Source organism: Mauremys mutica, chromosome 17 (assembly GCF_020497125.1).
Source record: "Mauremys mutica isolate MM-2020 ecotype Southern chromosome 17, ASM2049712v1, whole genome shotgun sequence".
NCBI classification, from domain to species: Eukaryota; Metazoa; Chordata; order Testudines; family Geoemydidae; genus Mauremys; species Mauremys mutica.
Window position 1 is genome coordinate 11,583,142 of NC_059088.1, and position 20,372 is coordinate 11,603,513.

Genomic DNA, 20,372 nt, shown 5'->3' on the forward strand with positions numbered 1-20,372 from the left:
CTTGGTGATAGATCTTCAGGCTCTCCCACTACTTAACACAGCACTCAGTGATCTCAGCTTAGTAAGCTTAGCTCTTTTAGTGATTTCAACTTGTAGTAGGAGAGCCCCACTGCCACATGGCCCAACGTGAATTCAGGTCAGCAGTCTCTAGATGGACTCCTAAAGGATTCAAAATTAGCTCTGCTCTTTAACAGTGGAGAGAGGAGGATGTGCAATTGGTGTTCCAGACCCTCAAAGGGGGCCCATACCATCAGGTACACACACCAGTCCCCAACCTCTCTCAATTCACTGGGTTTTGGAACCCATGTCCCTTGTCTAGCAAGTACTATTTAATGTAGGTTGAGTCATTTATCTCATAAAGCAGTCTCATAGTTCCTCATTCACATAATTAAGGTAACAGCCCCTTTTTTCTTTCCTGCCCCAATAACAAAGAAATTGGGGATTCCACAGTGTGAAAATAACCATCCCAGGCTGCTGTGTGTTATGCTAAGTGGAGTGGGTTTACCAATGCAAATGCACATTCCTAAAATTCCTTTGCCCACTCCTCATAATGTACCACCAGATGTCAGGGTAGAGCTCATCCTGACTCTGCTTACACTTCCAAACACACATCCTGAGGTGGGAGGGCATTTTGGTTACATTCATTTCCAATTCCAGATTCCTCTAAACAGGCTCCCAATTCTACCGGTTTCCATTTTTGATCATCTTCCACCACCCTCAGTTGGTGGTCGATAGGTTCCACTACGGTCCGATTAATATTGAGGCCTAAAGGCACAACGGGAGAAACCCATTTTATTTCCGCTTGGGACATTAGCAAGGCAAAGACGGTGATTTCCTCTGACTCTTGATTATAGATGAAATTTACCCTTTTCCACCAGGCCTGCAACTCTCTTTCAGTTTGGGTGGAATATTTCCAAATGATGCTTCTGATTTCTACTGGGAGCACCCCAGTCCTACCATCGTGAATTGTATCTGCTCCTACATCAATCGTCCATACTTGCATTTGCGTACACGCCACAGCTAAAGAAGTGTTAGTTTGCAGAATGCCAACAGCCTGCAAGAGGCGGCGACGGTCTTCCTCTTGGGTTGCCAGGTGGCGTTCGGTCCACCCACCCCGGTTCCGGGAGACGCGCGTCTCTCCCAGCCGTCGCCTTGAAGGGAGTTACTCCGTGCGATGCCGCGGAGCCCCCGGATGAACGGCAGCCTTTGGTCCCAATCTTCCACTTGAGGGTTTCCTGCTTTTCTGAGAGCTGTTCTGAGAGGCCGGTTCGTTTGCTCCACTTGGCCTGAACTCTGGGGGCGTCCAGCTGTATGGAGCCTTCGCTTAATCCCAAACGCTTGGCAGATTCCTTTGGGGATTCCCCCAACAAAGCGGGGCCCCGGATCGGAATCCGTTGCCCTCGGGTGCCCCATCTGGTTATGACGTGTTCAGTGAGCACCCGAGCTGCGGTCTGAGCTGCGTTACGTCGAGTGGGGATGGCCTCAGTCCATTCAGTAAAGGGATCAGCAGTCACCAGACAATACCGATTACCCCCTGGCGTCCTGGGTAGGGGCCCAATCCCATCAATTTGCAGCCTGGCCCACGGCCCCTCTATTCTCCGATGTCTCAGGGGTCCTTGGGTTATTTTGGGATCAGCACTGTTGGCGGCACATGGTAGACAGTTGGGATAGGCCATTGCTTGTGGAGCTGCAGGGAGGCTCCGGGGCCAGCGAAGGCACCGGGCTTCCAGGGCCCATTCCCCCCGTACGCTCTTGTACAAAATCTGTCGAGCTGTTTCCCAGCACCATGTTCATTCTTTCCAGCTGTTTCCCTGTCTCACTCGAGCAGGCCGTCAGCCTGAGTTCGGCGTCCCAGGCCCAGAACGGATCCGTAGATTAACTCAAGCTGCCCTTGCTGTGGCACCCAAAATTCCCCCCCCCCCCGGCCTTGGTGAAGCTGAGATGGCTGAATGGCCAATTCACAGCTTGCTGACTAGGTCGCCTTTAACAATAAGCCAGAGCGATTTCAAGCACTTTACTGGTTTGCCAAAGTCTCCCTGTACACTGTTACCAGCCATTAAAAGCACGGACCTCAGCAACATCCCCCTGCTCTAACCACTAGACCCCACTCCCCTCCCAGAGCTGGGGAGAGAACCCAGGAGTCCTGGCTCTGAGACTGTCCCCCCTCCCGCTCTAACCACTAGACCCCACTCCCCTCCCAGAGCTGGGGAGAGAACCCAGGAGTCCTGGCTCTGAGACCGTCCCCCCCCCCGCTCTAACCACTAGACCCCACTCCCCTCCCAGAGCTGGGGAGAGAACCCAGGAGTCCTGGCTCTGAGACCGCCCCCCCCGCTCTAACCACTAGACCCCACTCCCCTCCCAGAGCTGGGGAGAGAACCCAGGAGTCCTGGCTCCCAGCCCCCCCCCCCTCACCCAGGGAGGGAGGGGCTATTCCCCAGCAAGGCCTTTGCTGATTGTGGTTAATGATTGAGCCAGAGGTTGCTCCTGAGAAAGCTGAGATCCTCCCACACCCACCCCGGGAGCAACAGGGCCCAGGGGCTTTGCAGACCCAGCTGGACCCAGGTAGGACCCACAACCCCACGGCCCTATCCCCGCCGGGAGCAGGATGGGGCCTAGTGCTCAGAGCAGAGGGGGAATTGGGAGCCCGGACGCCTGGGTTCGCTCCTGGCTGAGGGAGGGGTGGGGTTTAATGGTTAGAGCAGAGGGGGCTGGGAGGGAGCCCGGACTCCTGGGTTCTGTCCCAGCTCAGGGGGAAGGGGGGTGTAATGGGTTAGAGCGGAGGGGGCTGAGAGGGAGCCCGGACTCCTGGGTTCTGTCCCAGCTCAGGGGGAAGGGGGGTGTAATGGGTTAGAGTGGGAGGCGGGCCTGGGAGTTCAGTCCCCGTGGCCCAGATCCAGCCCTCCCCTGTCTGCCAGGGCTGCTGGCAAGGGGGTGAATCCTCCACTGGGGGTGGATCAGAGCTGGCGCCCCCTAGAGGCGAAGGGCCCCGTGCCCCATTCCCTGCCCCCCCCCCGCCAGTCACCCCACCCCCCACTCAGTTACTGCAGGGCTGTATCGGTGGAATGAAGGTCAAGTTCTCTGCTCCTTGGAGCCAGCGGAGATAAGACGTCCCGCCCCGCCCCCCCACATCATCCACCCCTCCACGGCTCCGTTCCCTGGCACAGCCAGCTGAGCTGCCAAGCCGGGATCACCAGGGCGGGGGGCTCTCCCCCAGCAGTCAGGACTGGCCCCAATGGCACCAGGGGGAGTGGTGCTGCAGGGAGGGGCTCAGGACGGGGCGCTCTCCCCTCCAATTTAGACTATTAATAGCATTTTCCTGGCTCTGGAGGGGAGTGGGTGCTAGTGGTTACAGCGGGGGGGCTGGGAGCCAGGACTCCTGGGTTCTCTCTCCGACTCTCCCCAGCAGATGCCTGCCCCCCAGGATTACCCCGAGCTGATCCAGCAGCACCGGCAGGCCCTGCTTCGCTGGATCAAGGGGAACCCCCATGCCCTGCTGCGTCGGCTCCACGACACCGAGGTGCTGAGCCAGGTCAAGTACTTCGACCTGCTGGAGACGGCCCCCGAGATGAACCAGGTCATCGCGCTGCTGGAATGGGTCAGCCAGGGGGTCGAGCGGAGCCGGTGCTTCCTGGAGGCGCTGCGGGAGCTGCAGGAGGAATACGGCGCCGAGCTCCAGCAATGGCTGCAGGAGAAGTACCCAGAGGAAAAGAGACCATGTCCTCCATTGCAACCAGGTATGGGGCCTGTCCCCCCTAGGGGGCTCCAGCTCCCACCCAGCCCCAGGGCGGGGCACTGCCTGGCTCGGGGGGGTGGGGAGTGGGGCATGTGGCCTGTCCCCTCTAGGGGGCGCCAGCTCCCACCCAGCCCCAGGGCAGGGCACTGCCTGGCTCAGGGGGGTGGGGAGGGGGACACGTGGCCTGTCCCCTCCAGGGGGCGCCAGCTCCCACCCAGCCCCAGGGCGGGGCACTGCCTGGCTCAGGGGGGCTGGCACTGGGGGCTGGATCTGAAATTTGGGGGAAATCACAGGAACGCAGTAAGGTTCCGCCTCACGTCAGCCTTGACGGGGCTCAGATTCCATCACTGTGTCCTGGTGTCTTTCCCATCCCTTCCTCCAGCTTTCCGTCTTCAACCATCCCTCCGGCTACCCGGCTTTCTTTTACAGCCAGCCACGTGGCCAGCCGTGGTGTTATGTCCCTCCAACCTGCCGGCCAAACAGCCTGTTTGATATTCAGCATCCTTCCATCTTTCTGTACCCAGCCAGCCTTCCGACCCACCCACCCACCCGTCCACCCATCCTTCTCGATTTCCATCCACTCACCCATCCATCCATCAACCCATCCATCCACGCACTCTTATCTATTTCCATCCACCCTCCCACCCACCCGTCCACTCATCCTTCTCTATTTCCATCCACCCACCCATCCACCCATCAACCCATCCATCCACGCACTCTTCTCTATTTCCATCCACCCACCCACCCACCCGTCCACTCATCCTTCTCTATTTCCATCCACCCACCCATCTACTCATCCAATCGTCCACCCATCCAACCCCCCACCCAAACTTCCACCCACCCATCCAAGCCCCCACCCATCCATCCATCCAACCTTCCACCCATCCCTCTTTTACAGCTACCCATACATACATCCAATTATCCTTTATATCCATCCATCCACCCATGCAACCTTGCTCCCAGCTATCCGTCCGTCACAGGGTTCTCTGCTCACCACTGGAGCGCCTCCTCCTGGCCGCTTGAAGGATTAGCGCTTTCCATGTCCGATGCCCCTTCTGCAGGGTTGCGCCCCGTGCTGTCTCTCTGTCTCACTCTCAGACTCCGGGTGCTCTCCCTTCAAGGCTCGGCCCTCTGGCCAGGTCACCCTGGGTTTTCCACCTTCCAGGGTATCAAAGTCTTTCCACAGTAACTGTCTCCAGCTGCCTTCTCAGTCACTGCCCAGGTGGTACCACTTCCCCAGTGGCTGGTGGGTAACCCGGACCCAGCCTCTATGCCAGGTTCCAGCCCAGCAACCTTCTAATCCACAGCCAAGGTCTGCACCATCTTAAATCTCACTGCCCTTTCCCTGCCTCTCTCCCCGGCTCCCTTCCTTCCCTTGCTAACGTCCAGACGGTGGCTGCAGGCTCCTTCCCTGCAGCCCCCTTCTGCTGCCAGCTTCCTGGCTTTATCCCAGCCCCATCCAGCCTTCCATCCATCCGTCTACCCATCCAGCCTTCCATCCATCTACCCATCCAACCTTCCATCCATCTACCCATCCAGCCTTCCATCCGTCTACCCATCCAGCCTTCCATCCATCCGTCTACCCATCCAACCTTCCAACCATTCGTCTACCCATCCAGCCCTCCATCCATCTACCCATCCAGCCTTCCATCCATCTACCCATCCAGCCTTCCATCCATCTACCCATCCAGCCTTCCATCCATCCGTCTACCCATCCAACCTTCCATCCAACCTTCCATCCATCTACCCATCCAACCTTCCAACCATTCGTCTACCCATCCAGCCTTCCATCCATCTACCCATCCAACCTTCCATCCATCTACCCATCCAGCCTTCCATCCATCCGTCTACCCATCCAACCTTCCATCCATCTACCCATCCAACCTTCCATCCATCCGTCTACCCATCCAGCCTTCCATCCATCCGTCTACCCATCCAGCCTTCCATCCATCCGTCTACCCATCCAGCCTTCCATCCATCCGTCTACCCATCCAGCCTTCCATCCATCCAACCTTTTCCATCCATGTCTTTTTATATCTATCCACCTAACCAACTTCCATCCACCTACCCATCCAGCCTTCAATCCATGCAACCTTCCACCCATCCATCCGTCTTCTTTACGTCCATCCACCCACACCTCCAGCCTTCCATCCATCTTTTTTATATCCATCCATCCTCGCATCCAGACTTCCAGCCTTCTTCCACCCAGCTGTCATTTTATATCCATCCTCCCACCCATCCAACCTTCCATCTGTCCATCTTTCTTGTATCTATCCATCCATCCGACTCTCCGTTTGATATCTATCCATCCACACATCCAGCCACCTTTCTTTAATATTCATTCAGCCAACTCTCTTTTTTATAGCCATCCACCCCACCCATCCAACCACTATTTTTATCCCCATCCATCTTTCTTTTGCAGACAATCCCAACCCTCCGAAATCCAACCACACATTCCTGCGGAAAATCCTGCGGAAAAAAAACAAGAAGTATGAGCCAACCCCAGAGCCGCCAGGTGAGAATCCCCTGCCACCCCCACCCCACCAGCCGACCTCAGGAACAACACCTTATCAGTGAGGGATCCTCAGCTGAAGACAGGCTAGGAGGGGAGTGGGGTCTAGTGAGTTAGAATAGGGGGACTAGGAGCCAGGATTCCTGGGTTCTATCCCTGTCTCTGGGAGGGGAATGGGGTCTAGTGGTCAGAATAGGGGGGCTGGGAGCTAGGACTCCTGGGTTCTATCCTCAGCTCTGGGAGGGGAGTGGGGTTTAGTGGTGAAAGTGGGAGGTAGCTGGGAGCCAGGACTCCTGGGTTCTCTCCCCAGTTCTGAGACCACACCAGGCTGCCATGGAGGAGGTGTGGGCAGGGAGAGGCATGGCACAGCCCAGCTCTGGGGCCTGGATCTGGGTCCTGCCCCCCAAGAAACAAGGACACTTGTCCCTTGTCCGGCAGGTGAGGAGCGCACCGGGAATCTGAACTTCCGAAAGGCCCCGAGCGCCCCGCTGAAAGGTATGGAGTGAGGGGGCTGGGTGGGGGAGGGAGGTCAGAGGGAGGGTCAGGGTGTTGGGAGCAGGGGGGAGCGTTGGGGTGACAGATGGGCCAGGGGAAGGGAGGGATGGAGGGGTGGGAGAGAGGGTCGGGGCTGGTGGGTCAGGTTAGGGGAGTTGGGAGAGGATCTTGGGGTTGGGGGCGAGGCAGGGGCAGAGATGAGGGTTGAGGGGAGGATTTGGGGTACTCGCAGAAGCACTGGGGGCTGGGAGGCCTGGAGGAGTTAGGGGGCAGATCGAGGTGTGAGGGGCAGGCCCAGGGCTCTGGGGGGTGCAGACGCTCGACCCCCCCTCCCCGCTGTTCTCCCCCCTCCCCCCCAGCTGTCCTGCAGCGCCACCGGGCCTCTCTGCTGCGGCACACCAAGCAGCTGTGCACCAACGCCTGTGACGCCCGCTCCTGCGGCCTCATCGAGATCCGCTACACCCCGCTGCTCCTGGACCACCCCGGCCCCGCCGCCCCCCCCGGGCACGAGCACCTGGCCCTGGCCGCCCGCCGCGCCCGCCTCCTCCCGCTCCACGCCCCCCGCCGGCTCCTCCTGCGCCACCTCCTGGCCCCGCTGCCCACCGAGACCCAGCCCCCCCGCCGGGTGGCCCTGAGCGGCGCCGCTGGCATCGGCAAGAGCGTGACCATGCAGAAGATCCTGCACGACTGGGCGCTGGGCGCAGCTTTCCAGGGCCCCCTCTGCGCCTTGGATTTCTCCTGCCGGGAGCTCAGCATGATGTCCAGCCCCGTCACCCTGGAGGGGCTGATCTGCACCAAGCGCCCCCACCTGCAGGAGGTGCTGCCCGAGCTGCTGGCGCGGCCCGGGGACCTCCTCATCCTCGTGGACGGCTTGGATGAATTCCGGCACCCCTTGGACGGCGGAACTCCCTGCCACCGGCCCGGCCAGCCGGCCCACATCAAGGAGCTGTTGCGGGGCCTCATCGACGGGACCCTGCTGCCCGGGGCGGCCGTCGTGGTGACGTCTCGGCCGTGCCCGGCCCTCTCCAGCATCCCCTTTGATCGCCACTTGGTGATCCTCGGCTTTGACGAGGACCAGGTGGAGGACTACTTCCGCCGGTTCTTCCGGGATGACGAGCGAGCCGCTGCCGTGCAGGGCTACATCTCCGGCCACCAAGGCTTAGCCGGGCTGTGCTTCATCCCCCTCTACTGCTTCATCTTATGCACCGCCCTGGGGGAGTTCTTCCCCGCCGGCAGGGCAGCTGACCCATCTCCGCCCACCACCATCACCGAGGTCTATCGCTGCTATATGGCCACCATCCTGGGAACCGGCTGGTCTCCGGAGCCGGGCGCCAGGCAGCTGGTCCTGCACCTGGGGCGCCTGGCATACGCCGCCCTGTTGGCCGGCAAGATCCTCTTCACCCCAGCTGAGCTGCGGGAATTCGGGTTCGACCCCCAAGACCTTCCGGGGACTTTCTTCAACCCCATCTTCTCCGGAGAAGACCACCAGGTCTATTGCTTCTTCCACCTGACGGTGCAGGAGTTCCTGGCTGCACTCCACTGCGTGGCTGCACTGGATCCTGGTGCTGAGGACCTCACGCCCTGCCTGGATCTCTGGTGGGAGGGATCGGCCAGGCAGGACGGGGATCCAGAGCCCTCCTGGACATCACCAGGGAAATCCAGTCTCCTCCACTCCACCAGGCAGCTTCTGAAGGGCCACCAGCCCCAGTGGGACAATCTCCAGATGTTCGCCAGGTTCTTCATGGGGCTGCTGACCTCCAGGATGGAGGGGAAGCTGGAGGGGTTGGCCGCAGGCTTCTCAGGAGACGTGTTGGGGCCCGTGGCGGACTGGCTGGGGAGGAAGCTCAGGGGAGACACCGAGAGGCGCCTCCTCTCGCTCCTGCACTGCGTGGCTGAGCTGCGCCAGGAGGGGGTGACGGGCCGGGTGGCCTGCGAGCTGGAGGACGTCAACCTCTTCAAGGTGACCCTCAACCCAGCCGACTGCGCCGCCCTGGCCTACGTGCTGGGGGCCTCCGAGCCCGGGCGAGTGAAGAACCTCAACCTGAGCTACAGCAACATGGGCATGGTCGGGCTGCGCAGGATCCGGGGGCTGCTGCACCGCTGCGAGACGCTGCAGTGAGTGAGTGTGTGTGTGTGTGTGTGTGTGAGAGAGAGTATGTGTGTGTGCATGTGTGCGTGTGACTGACTGTGTGAGTGTGTGTGTGTAAGAGAGAGAGAGAGAGAGAGAGTGTGTGTGTGTGTTACACCATGCAGGACTCCTTGGTTCTATCCCCAGCTCTGGGAAGGGGTCTAGTGATTAGAGCGGGGCAGGGGATTGGGAGTCAGGACTCCTGGGTTCTATCCCTGGCTGTGGGTGGGGGTCTAGTGGTTAGAGCAGGGGGGATTGGGAGTCAGGACTCCTGGGTTCTATCCCTGGCCATGGGTGGGGAGTGGAGGTCTAGTGGTGGGGGATTGGGAGCCAGGACTCCTGGGTTCTATCCCAGGCTCCAGGAGCAGGGGGGGCGCCTGGTGCTCCGGTCCCCTCTCACGCTGGCCACTCCTCTGCAGGCTGCGCTACAATTCTCTGGACAAGGAGGCAGCCGTCATAGAGGCCGAGGTGCTGAGATCCCCTCAGTGCCGAGTGAAACGGCTGCTGTGAGTGACCACGGCCCCAGGACGGGGCGCAGGCTCGGGGGGGGGGGCGGCAATGGGGCACGGGGCTCTTTCCCCTCTAGGGGTCCCAGCTCTGATCCAGCCCCAGCGTGGGGACTGGCTGCCTCAGAGGGGGCAGAAAATGGGCCTTGGGCCCTTCTAGCTCCATATGGGAATTGAGTTTGCCAGGTCTCAGCCCTGATCCCAGCAGGGACAGGGACCGTCTCCCCCTCTCCCCCCTCGGCTACTAACCGACCCCCTTGCTGGCAGCCCCAAAAGAGATGCCAAGGGCTGGCTGGGCCATGGGGAGCGAGCCCCCCTCTCTGGGGTTCAGGGGTGGGATGCACCCAGAGGCGCTGGGCTTGGGGGGGGATTTCTGAGCCGGCCCCTTCCCCGCCAACGGGTGGATCCCGTCGCTCTGCTTCCCCGCAGCCTGTGCGGGAACTGCCTGGGCTCGGAGGGGGCGAGGCGGCTGTGGGAGGCCCTGCGGGAGAACCGCACCCTGGAGGAGCTGTACCTGGACATCACCGGCATCACCGACAGCGGCCTGGACAACATGCTGCCCTGCCTCCTGGCCAACAGCACCCTCCGGCTCCTGACGTGAGTGCCAGCAGCTGCCCTGCAGGGGGCGCTGTGCTGTGGGGGGGGGTGGCTGGGGCTCTCTTCTGTCAGGGCTGACCCCAATGCTCCTGGGCGGCACTAGGGGACGCTGTACTGCAGGGGGCAGGGGAAGGGGCTCTCCCCTGGCAGGCAGGGCTGGTCCTGATGCCCTAGGGTAGCATTAGGGGGCGCTGTGCTGCAGGGGGCGGAGTGGGGGCTCTCCCCTGGCAGCCAGGGCTGCCCCAATGCCCCAGAGCGACACTAGGGGGCGCTGTGCTGCAGGGGGCAGGGTGGGGATCTCCCCTGGCAGTCAGTTCTGGCCTCAGTTTTGCACTCAGCACCGGGTGAGGGGTCCTTGTATACACAGCCCGCACACCCCACCCCAGAGGTGGCCGCATTTCAGTGTTGGGTGAGGGATCCCTGTATAACCAGCCCTTGGGCCGCACCCCAGGAGCCGCATCTCAGGCCCCAATATACACACCGGCTCCAGCCCTGCCAGCCCCCGGCGAGCAATCCCGGTGTAAACCGGCTGCTGCACCCCAGAGGCAGCTGCACCTTGACGATCCCCTGACGTACTATCCCCCACCCCTGGGCAGCATCGTGGGGAACCGGCTGAGCGAGGCCGGGCAGCGGATCCTGTCGGAGCTGAGCCGTCGCAAGCCAGGCCTGAAGGTGATCAGCACGTTCGAGAGCGACATGGGCCTGCTCCAGGCCTACCTGGACTGGGTGGAGGAGATCAAGGCCGACCCCGACCAGATGGACGCCGTGAAGAACGCCGACGCCCTGCGCTGCATCGTCTCCGTCCTCCGGGACTTGGACGAAGCCAGGACCAGCCCCGAGGCCCGGGCCAGAATCCGAGAGCTGAGGCGAGAGATCAGCGCCCTCCTGGGGGAGGAGTGACAGGTGCTAGGAGCTGCACGTCTCGCTGCCAGGCTCCTTCCTGCCACCAGGGGGAGACACCCTCTGAGATCCCCCATGATGCCATCTGGGTGAAGCTGTAGAGTAACTTAGGTGTTTAGGGGAGCTGGAAACAGGACATGGGGCCTTTCCCCTGTAGGGGGCGCCGGTGCCCATCCGGGCCCAGGTTGGGGGACTGGCTGGCTCGGGTGGGACCTTTCCCCTCTAGGGGCCACTGGCATCGATCCAGCCCCTGGGTGGGGGGCTGGCTGGCTCAGGGGGGCAGGGAATGGGACACGGGGCCTTTCCCAGCTAGGGGGCGCCGGCTCCCATCCGGCCCCAGATTATTCCCATCTGAAGGGCTGTGTAATGACGGCGAGGTTCTCAGCTCCGTTCCCAGTAGGGCGGGCACCCCCATCACCCCCCCACCCCACGGACATTAAGCAGCCCCATTGCCGCCATGGAGTCTGAAGGCCATGGAGATAAACTGGCAGAGGGATGTGGGGTGGTGGTGGGGGGGTCTGCCTGGGAATTTCACAGCAAGAGCTGGGACAGAACCCAGCTGCCAGTGCCTGGGAGTTATGGAGAATCCCTCTCATTCTGAACACTATAGGGGATATGACACACGCTAGAACATATCTACTTCCCTGCCACAGGGGGTAGTGGTGAGTACATCATCAGATCCACACTCCTCTGCTCGTTTCAGTATAAACTGGCTCCAGGATGGGAATGTTTTCATATAAATCCCCCTAAAAAAAGGGAGCTATTGGTAAATATTGCTAATGAATAAAATTTGTATTACTAGTCATTGTTTGTATTGCTGTAGCCCTCAGAGCCTGAGTCCCGGGGGCTGACGCCAATGCCCCGGCACGGCAGTGGGGGGCGTGGTGCTGCAGGGAGCAGGGCAGGGTGGGGGCTCTCCCCCGGCAGGCAGGGCTGGCCCCGATGCCCCTGGGCGGATTATTAGGTGGTGCTATGGTGAAATATTGTCCCAGGTAGCTCAGGGAGTCTCTGGATGGATGGGGTCTGGGATCATCCCACCCCTAAATCCTGGGTTGACCCAGTCTAGCCTGGCCCCCCTACTGCCCCCTTCTCCCTAGGGAGACCCCCAAACTCCCCCTTCCCTACCCTGATACCCCGAGTCCCCTTGAACCATTCTCCCCCCCCATTCCCCAAGCCCAGTTCACCCCCAAACACCTGGCACCCCCTCCCTGGACAGCCTGGTGCCCCCTCCCTCGCTGCTGCTCCAGAGACCCCAGACTGGGGGCATGTGGATGGAGAGGGGGGGCTCCGGGTGAAATTCCCATGGGGGGAACCACCCCTCTGCAGGGGGCATTGGGGTACAATTTCCCCCCACTCCACCCTGCCCCCCTCCTTGCTGCACGCTGGCCCCCCCGTTTCTGTGTTAAGGACCTAGCCCCCAGACCAGAGCTCGGTCCCCTCCTCGGGGCCCTGATCCTTTCCCCACATGCGAGGGGGCCTGATCCTGGCCTTCCCCTCCCCAAGCCAGATGAGCCCAGCCCCCCACCAATCCTGGGAGGCAGCAGCTGGCAGCCGGACCAGCTCCCCCAGCCCATGGCGGCCAGGCCAGGGGGCTGGAGCAGCTGCCGGTGGGGCAGAGTCCGCACGCCCGCCCCCGTGTCCTGTGCGCCCTTGGGGGGATCGGGGCTTCCCCAGGGGCCCGGCTCAAAGGAGAGCCTGCAGCGTTAGCCCCGCCCCAAATACGCGTAGGTCCCGCCCACACCCCAATAAGCCCCGCCCCAGAGACCCATAGTCCCCTCCCAGCCACGTCACCGCCCCGCCCCTCCGTCTGGCCCCGCCCCACCGCGTGGCGCTGAGCGGTCTGTGCTGCCCGCGGAGCTGGGACCATGGAGGAGCCGCGCGGGGCCGCTGGGAGCGCGGGGTGAGGGGCGGGGCGCTGCCCTCCGCCCCATAGAGCCCCCCGGGACCCCCCCCCTCCGCCCCATAGACCCGGGACCCCCCCCTCCGTCCCATAGAGCCCCCCGGGACCCCCCTTCCGCCCCATAGACCCCCCGGGACCCCCCTCCGCCCCATAGACCCCCCGGGACCCTCCTTCCGCCCCATAGACCCCCCGGGACCCTCCTTCCGCCCCATAGACCCCCCAGAAACCCCCCTCTACCCCATAGAGCCCCCGGGACCCCCCTCCGCCCCATAGAGCCCCCCGGGACCCCCCTTCCGCCCCATAGACCCCCCCGGGACCCCCCTCCCGCCCCATAGACCCCCAGCCAGACACCCCCCGGGACCCCCCTCCGCCCCATAGACCCCCCCGGGACCCCCCCCTCCGCCCCATAGACCCGGGACCCCCCCCTCCGCCCCATAGAGCCTCCTGGGACCCCCCTCCGCCCCATAGACCCCCCGGGACCCTCCTTCCGCCCCATAGACCCCCAGCCAGAAACCCCCTCCGCCCCATAGAAGCCCCCCGGGACCCTCCTTCCGCCCCATAGACCCCCCCGGTACCCCCTCCGACGCCATAGACCCCCCCAGGGACCCCCCTCCTCCCCATAGAGCCCCCAGGGACCTCCCACCGCCCCATAGACCCCCCGGCACCCCCCTCCTCCCCATAGACCCCCAGCCAGAAACCCCCCTCCACCCCATAGACCCCCCGGGACCCCCCTCCGCCCCATAGACCCCCAGGGACCCCCCTCCGCCCCATAGACCCCCAGCCAGAAACCCCCTCCACCCCATAGACCCCCCCGGGACCTTCCATCCGCCCCATAGACCCCCCAGGAACCCCCTCCTCCCCATAGACCCCCCCAGGAACCCCCCTCCCACCCCATAGACCCCCCCAGGGACCCCCCTCCTCCCCATAGAGCCCCCAGGGACCTCCCACCGCCCCATAGACCCCCGGCACCCCCCTCCTCCCCATAGACCCCCAGCCAGAAACCCCCCTCCTCCCCATAGACCCCTGGGACCCCCCTCCACCCCATAGAGCCCCCGGGACCCCCCTCCGCCCCATAGACCCCCCAGGAACCCCCCTCCTCCCCATAGACCCCCCGGCAACCCTCCTTCTGCCCCATAGACCCCCAGGAACCCCCCTCCCGCCCCATAGAGCCCCCCGGCACCCCCTCCTCCCCATAGAGCCCCCCGAGACCCCCCTCCGCCCCATAGACCCCCAGGAACCCCCCTCCCGCCCCATAGACCCCCCCGGGACCCCCCCTCCGCCCCACAGACCCCCCGGGACCCCCCTCCACCCCATAGACCCCTAGCCAGGAACCCCCTCCTCCCCATAGAGCCCCCCGGAACCCACCATTCCGCCCCATAGACCCCCAGCCAGGAACCCCCTCCTCCCCATAGGCCCCCCAGGGACCCACCTCCCACCCCATAGACCCCCCAGGAACCCTCCTTCTGCCCCATAGACCCCCAGCCAGGAACCCCCTCCTCCCCATAGAGCCCCCAGGGACCCCCCACCGCCCCATAGACCCCCAGCCAGAAACCCCCTCCTCCCCATAGACCCCCCCCAGGACCCTCCTTCCACCCCATAGAGCCCCCCAGGGACCCTCCTCCGCCCCACAGACACCCCCCTGGGACCCTCCATTCTGCCCCATAGACCTCCCCCAGGAACCCCCCTCCACCCCATAGACCTCCCCCAGGGACCCCCCTCCTCCCCATAGATCCCCCCAGGGACCCTCCTTCCGCCCCATAGACCCCCCCAGGGACCCTCCTCCACCCCATAGACACCCCCCCGGAACTCCCCATTCCACCCCATAGACCCCCAGCCAGGAACCCCCCTCCACCCCATAGACCTCCCCCAGGGACCCCCCTCCTCCCCATAGACCCCCCAGGGACCCCCCATTCCACCCCGTAGACCCCCCAGGGACCCCCCATTCCGCCCCACAGACCCCCAGCCAGGAACCCCCTCCTCCCCATAGACCCCCTAGGGACCTCCCTCCCGCCCCATAGACCCCCCCAGGAACCCTCTCCTCCCTATAGACCCCCTAGGGACCCCCCTTCTGCCCCATAGACCCCCCAGGAACCCTCCTTCTGCCCCATAGACCCCCAGCCAGGAATCCTCCTTCCTCCCCATAGACCCCCCAGGGACCCCGTCCCACCCCATAGACCCCCCCAGAGACCTCCCTTCCACCCCATAGACCCCCCTTGGGACCCCTTCCTCCCCACAGACCTCCCCAGGGAACCCCTCCCACCCCATAGACCCCTAGCCAGGACTCCCCCTCCACCCCATAGACACGCCCCCCGGGACCTCCCTTCTGCCCCATAGACCTCCCCCAGGGACCCCCCTTCTGTCCCATAGACCCCCCCCTTCCACCCCATAGACTCCCAGCCAGGGACCCCGCTTCCACCCCATAGACTCCCAGCCAGGGACCTCCCTTCCACCCCATAGACCCCCAACCAGGGATCCCCTTTCCATCCCATATACCCCCCCTTCCACCCCATAGACCTCCCCCAGGGACCTCACTCTGCCCCATAGAACTCCAGCCAGGGACCCCCTTTCCATCCCATAGATCCCTCCCAGCCCCTCCATGGACCCCTGCAGCCCCCCATAACCCCCCAGCCAGGGAACCCCCCCAGAGTACCCCCCTCCACTCCATAGGACCCCAGCCCCCCATGGTACCCCCCTCTGCCCCACAGACCCACAGGAGCCCTCAGCCAGGAACCCCTACGCCCATGGGATGCCTCATCTCAGCCCCCCACAGGACCCCCCAGTCCCCAGTGAGACCCCCCCCTCTTCCCCATAGTCTCTCCATCGGGCCCCCCAGCCAAGGACCTCCAGCCCCCCATGGAACCCCCCAGCCAGGGACCCCCCCCTCCACCCCAAAGCCTCCCACAGGAGCCCCCAGACAGTAACCCCCACCCCCATGGGATTCCTGACTTCCCCAGCCCCCCACAGGACCCCCCAGCCCTCCATGGGCCCCCCTCTGCTTTCAATGGGGTCCCCCAGCCAAGGATCCCCAGCCCCCCATGGAACCCCCCCAGCCAGGGACCCCTAACCGCCCATGGCATACACCCTCCAGCCCCGTCAGAGACGCCCTGCATGGGATCCCCTGCTGCAGCCAATAGACTCCCCCCATGGGACCTCCCTCCACCCCATGAAACCCCCCAACCACAGACCACCTGCCTCCCACGGGAGCCCCTGTCCAGCCCCACAGACTCCATCCATGGGAACCCCCATTCCAGCCCCATAGATCCCCCCCAAGCAGAGACCTTCATGCCTCCCATCCAACCCCCTGTCTAGCCCCTTAACTCCCCAACCAGGGCATCCTGCCCCACATGAGAACCCCCCTTCCAGCTTAAGAGTCTCCCTTCCTCCAGCCCCACCAGCCAGGGCACCTCCTCCCACAAACACCCCATCCGCCGTCCCCGCCCAAGAGGAACCCCCCCTCCATCCCCACAGGGAACCCGCATCCCACCGGGGATTCCACCAGCCCCCCCCCCAAGATCCTACACACACCCAGGCCCTCTGCTCACCCCGCAAACATGGCCCCCCCAATTCACATGTCCATAGCCCCCCCCCCCCCAGACCACCGCCCCTCCCTCCATAGAATTCCCCTCTCCTGTTGGAGGGGGTGGGATCTCTCTGTCTCTGACCCCCTTTTCCGTTTCCCCCGCAGCTCCCCCAGGCCCAGCTGCCCCAGCCCCATGGAGCCGCCCGCCTCAGACCAGACCACGCTGGAGAGGATGCCCATTGCGCCCTCCAGCTCTGCCACACCTTGGATCCTGGGTCGCCCCTCGGCCGGGGCCCTGTCCTCCGTCACCGTGCCCGTTCGGCTGGACACCCTCGCCTACCTGCTCAACAGCGCCCTCCTGAGGGCCTACTCGGCCGTGCCGCAGACGCCCCTCTCCTGCGGCCACGGGGCATCGGCCATGGGCCACGGCGGGCCTCCCCCGCGTGCACCGGGCTGCGGGTGTCAGCCACACTACTGCTGCGGCCCCCAGCCAGCTTGTGCCAACTCCCAGCCGGCTCGGGAGGGGTGCTGTGGGTCTGGCGCCGTGGGGCAGAGCAGCGCCGGCTGCTCCCAAGAGATGCACGGGGGCCGCGACGACTGGCAAGACTCCTCTGTGAGACGGGACCAGCGAGGGTCTCCGTTGCTGAGTGGCTGGGGGGAGAACCGGCGAGCGAGGGAGCAGAAAGATTTCTTTCGGCCCGGGGGGTGGCAGAGGCCGTGGGGCAAGGCAGACTCTGCCCCACACAAGGCTGGGCAGTGGGGCCCGGGGAGAGCCCAGGGCTCAGATTATGCGGCCAGGAAGCGGAACCAAGATGGCTGCCTGTGGGATGCCCCTGGGACGAAGAGATGGTCTAGTGGAGGGGTGAAGAGATGGGGGTCCGGTGCAGGGAAAACCGAGGCAGCCAAAGCTGCCAGGGAAGATTGGGAGGCAAATTATGGGGGATCCACCACCCGAGGGAGCGTCTTGGGGAATGCCTGGTCCTCCCAGCCCAACCTCCCAGCTTCCCAGGAAGGAGAAGACTGGGAAAAGGAGTATGAGGAGTCCCCCAAATCGGCACCGGGGGTTCCCCCTCTTCCACAGGTGGCTTTGAAGGTTCAACCGGCCTCCCGCCAGGAGAGGACAACGCCCCGCCCCGCTAGCAAGGACGGCAGCTTCTCCAGCTATCTCCATAAGCTCATCGCCGACCTGCCCGGGGGCTCCAGCCAGGAGAGACAGCCCCCTGGAGGCGCCGCCGGCTGTGGAACACGGCCCCCGGGAGGAGGAGGAGGAGGCCCGAGTGGCCAGGGGTCTGCCAAGCTCGGCGATTTCATGGCCAGGCGCGTTGACCTCCCCAGAGCCGCCACGGAGAACGAGGACAGAGCGTGAGCCCTGGGCCGTGGAAGGGCCCGTCGGGGCTCCCACCTGGGCCGAAGCTGGGGCCTCGTGGTTCTCCCATCAAACCGGCCACCCGTTGCTGACTCCACCAGCCCACAGGGCTCGGCCGTTCAGCCAAGGGTTGGTTTGTTAATAACCCCGTTCTTTTTCATCCTCCAGCATCTACCCATGATCCTCCATTCCTAACCTTCTACCCATGATCCTGCATTCCTAATCTGCCCCAACAAGTCTTCTACCCATGATCCTCCCTAGCTGTCTACCCATGATCCTCCCTTCCTAGCCCTCTACCCATCCTCCATTCCTAACCTGCCCCAACAAGTCTTCTACCCATGATCCTCCCTAGCTGTCTACCCATGATCCTCCCTTCCTAGCCCTCTACCCATCCTACATTCCTAACCTGCTCCAACAAGTCTTCTACCCATGATCGTCCCTTCCTAGCTGTCTACCCATCATCCTCCATTCCTAACCTGCCCCGACAAGTCTTCTACCCACAGTCCTCCACTCCTAGCCCTCTACCTGTGACCCTCCACCCCGAACAAGCCTATTCCCCATGATCCACCATTCCCAACCTCTTGTCTTTCTCTGTCCAAAGATTTTGATGTTGGTTTAGGTTTAAGAATGATCAGAAATGGGGGTTTACCTAAAGAGCAACAGATGGAGCCAGATTTCTGTTGTGTTTGTCTCTTTTAATTTGTTACTTTCCAAGATTTGGTTGTGAAACAAACCCAAATCCCCTGTCTTCTCCCCCAGAGTGCCAGGGCACGGGGGTTTGGTATCATTTCGTTACTAACTGGAACCTTTGCTTGTATGTCCGAGTCAGGAAACGAAACTCAAATTAGTCCCCCCCGTGTTCTGCAAAGTAACGCTGTGGTTTGTGTCATGTGCTTAGCGTTGAGTGGACACATACATGTCACGCAGGGCTCTACCGTGACCTGCCTCGCGTCACAAGATCAGGGCCTAAATTTGTGACGTCAGAGGTCTGGAGATTAGTACATATTCCGTGCATTTTTACACACACACATACCCCCGAATGCTTACTCTGTGTCATCACGTGTGGTATTTCTCAAGATTTGTGGTTTTCTTTCTAGGTTTAAAACCACGCCAAGGGCCAGGCTGTTTGGAAGCCTTGTTAAGTGTTGACTCCCTGACAGCGTTAAGTTGTGTTTGCAAAGAGTTGGATTGTGAGTTATTTGAATGTGTTGAAACATTTCTCTGGGGAGACTGAGTTTGAACTCAGCTCTCTGTGTAAGTCTGTATCGATTGCATGGGGGAGCCAGTCTCTCTGCTAACTACCCCAGAACTCAGGGAGGCCAGGCGATCGATTGCTAAAATATAGATGTTAGGCAGTAAAATGTCTTTCGGCCGTACGGAGATTGAAAAAAGTGAGTGTCACTTATCGCATATGCTGTGTGTGTCATATCTGCAGAATAACTTCTGTGCGATACAAAGGACAAAATGGTGAATTTGATGTACTGCATTTATGATCTAGTAACCATGCGACTCTCCCCTTTTCACCGCCGTGGATCCCCGAGAACTGCACCTAGAACTGTCGTTGTGCTTTATACAAAACTTCAATCTGATTTGTTGCATCGAAGACATCTAGATGCAATCATAGGAATGTGCTGGTTTAACTATATAGCCCATGCAGATATGATCGATATAGCCCAGGAAAATGATATTGTCGTGATCTCTAAGCAAAACAATCCTACCCATTCTCTGCCATATGTAGAGATTAAAATAGTGAATGTGAATGATTGCATATTTGAATTATTGCAGCGGTATCCCAGAGACATTATATTGCCCATAGAGTTCTGCCTTGTGCTATCAAGAGGTTTAATTTCCATATGACTTGTTTGCACATGTGACGTCGAGGTGTGTTAATCGAAATCCAGCACTTTCATCTATATTGCATGTACATTATATCGCATATCCGATGCATATTGCACAGAAATTATATTGCTGTGATCTCTGACAGGCAATATCCTGTGTGTGCTAGGTAGAGGTTAAAAGGGGGGATTTGACTGATTTCGTGTATCGTGTATTATATGACAATGTACATATGCAGTCGGTCAACTTTGCCGTTTTAATACATAGCACAGAGCAATGACACTACTCAGCAAGAAGGCAAGTGCTTTCTGTAACTCCGTATAGCGGAGAGAAATGATACTGCGTATATGACTCCTCCAGCAGCGGCTTCTGACCCCGATGGATGATGCCTCAGACACGCCTGGGTCTGAACACCAGGGAGCGTTATTGTGGGGTAATCACATGGGGGGGTATTTTTAACAGAGGCCCTGAGACATTAAGAGCAGAAGATGCCTTCACGTTCATCCCGAAGGCAGCTCCTTCGAAGCCGAGGAGCAAAGTTATGGGGCTTGGGGGTCGTTAAGTCCCTGGTTTGTTTGTTCTTAAGAGATCATTCGCATGGTGCGTGTGTTTTGCCTCAGATCTTCTGGGGTGTTGTGTCTTGAAAGGGGACCGAGGTGGGATCCCTCAGGACGGGAGCCTAGGACCGGAAGCCAGTGCCCCCCAGTGGGCGCGGTGGCTGGGACCCGAATTGGACCCCGGAGAGTGGACACTGGGGAGACTTCAGAATAACTGTCATTTAATGCAACGTAGGAAATGTTGGCGTGTGCTGAGTTCTGTGCGGTTGGAATAAAGGTGTTTGTACTTGGGCTGCGTTGGGTTTTCAGTGAGTCTGTATTG

The 20,372-nt window shown here is 61.5% G+C and overlaps 2 protein-coding genes across 3 annotated transcripts; both read left to right on the top strand.

Annotated features, from left to right (window-relative positions):
- Window positions 1-2,425: 2,425 nt before the first annotated feature.
- On the top strand, window positions 2,426-11,672 carry LOC123352235 (NLR family CARD domain-containing protein 3-like). Of its 2 annotated transcripts, none has more exons than XM_044992088.1 (8): window positions 2,426-2,562; window positions 3,404-3,734; window positions 6,156-6,248; window positions 6,684-6,740; window positions 7,100-8,855; window positions 9,288-9,374; window positions 9,804-9,971; window positions 10,568-11,672. In XM_044992088.1, the coding sequence occupies exons 2-8, from the start codon at window positions 3,407-3,409 to the stop codon at window positions 10,869-10,871; spliced, it is 2,793 nt and encodes a 930-aa protein (XP_044848023.1). In that variant the 5' UTR covers window positions 2,426-2,562; window positions 3,404-3,406; the 3' UTR covers window positions 10,872-11,672. The 2 variants fall into 2 exon arrangements, with proteins under 2 accessions (XP_044848023.1, XP_044848021.1); XM_044992086.1 differs by having other exon boundaries at window positions 2,458-2,562; window positions 3,407-3,734.
- Window positions 11,673-12,656: 984 nt separating this feature from the next.
- C17H19orf84 (chromosome 17 C19orf84 homolog) lies at window positions 12,657-17,950 on the top strand. The gene is made up of 2 exons (XM_044990670.1): window positions 12,657-12,771; window positions 16,457-17,950. The coding sequence occupies exons 1-2, from the start codon at window positions 12,737-12,739 to the stop codon at window positions 17,655-17,657; spliced, it is 1,236 nt and encodes a 411-aa protein (XP_044846605.1). The 5' UTR covers window positions 12,657-12,736; the 3' UTR covers window positions 17,658-17,950.
- Window positions 17,951-20,372: the final 2,422 nt, after the last annotated feature.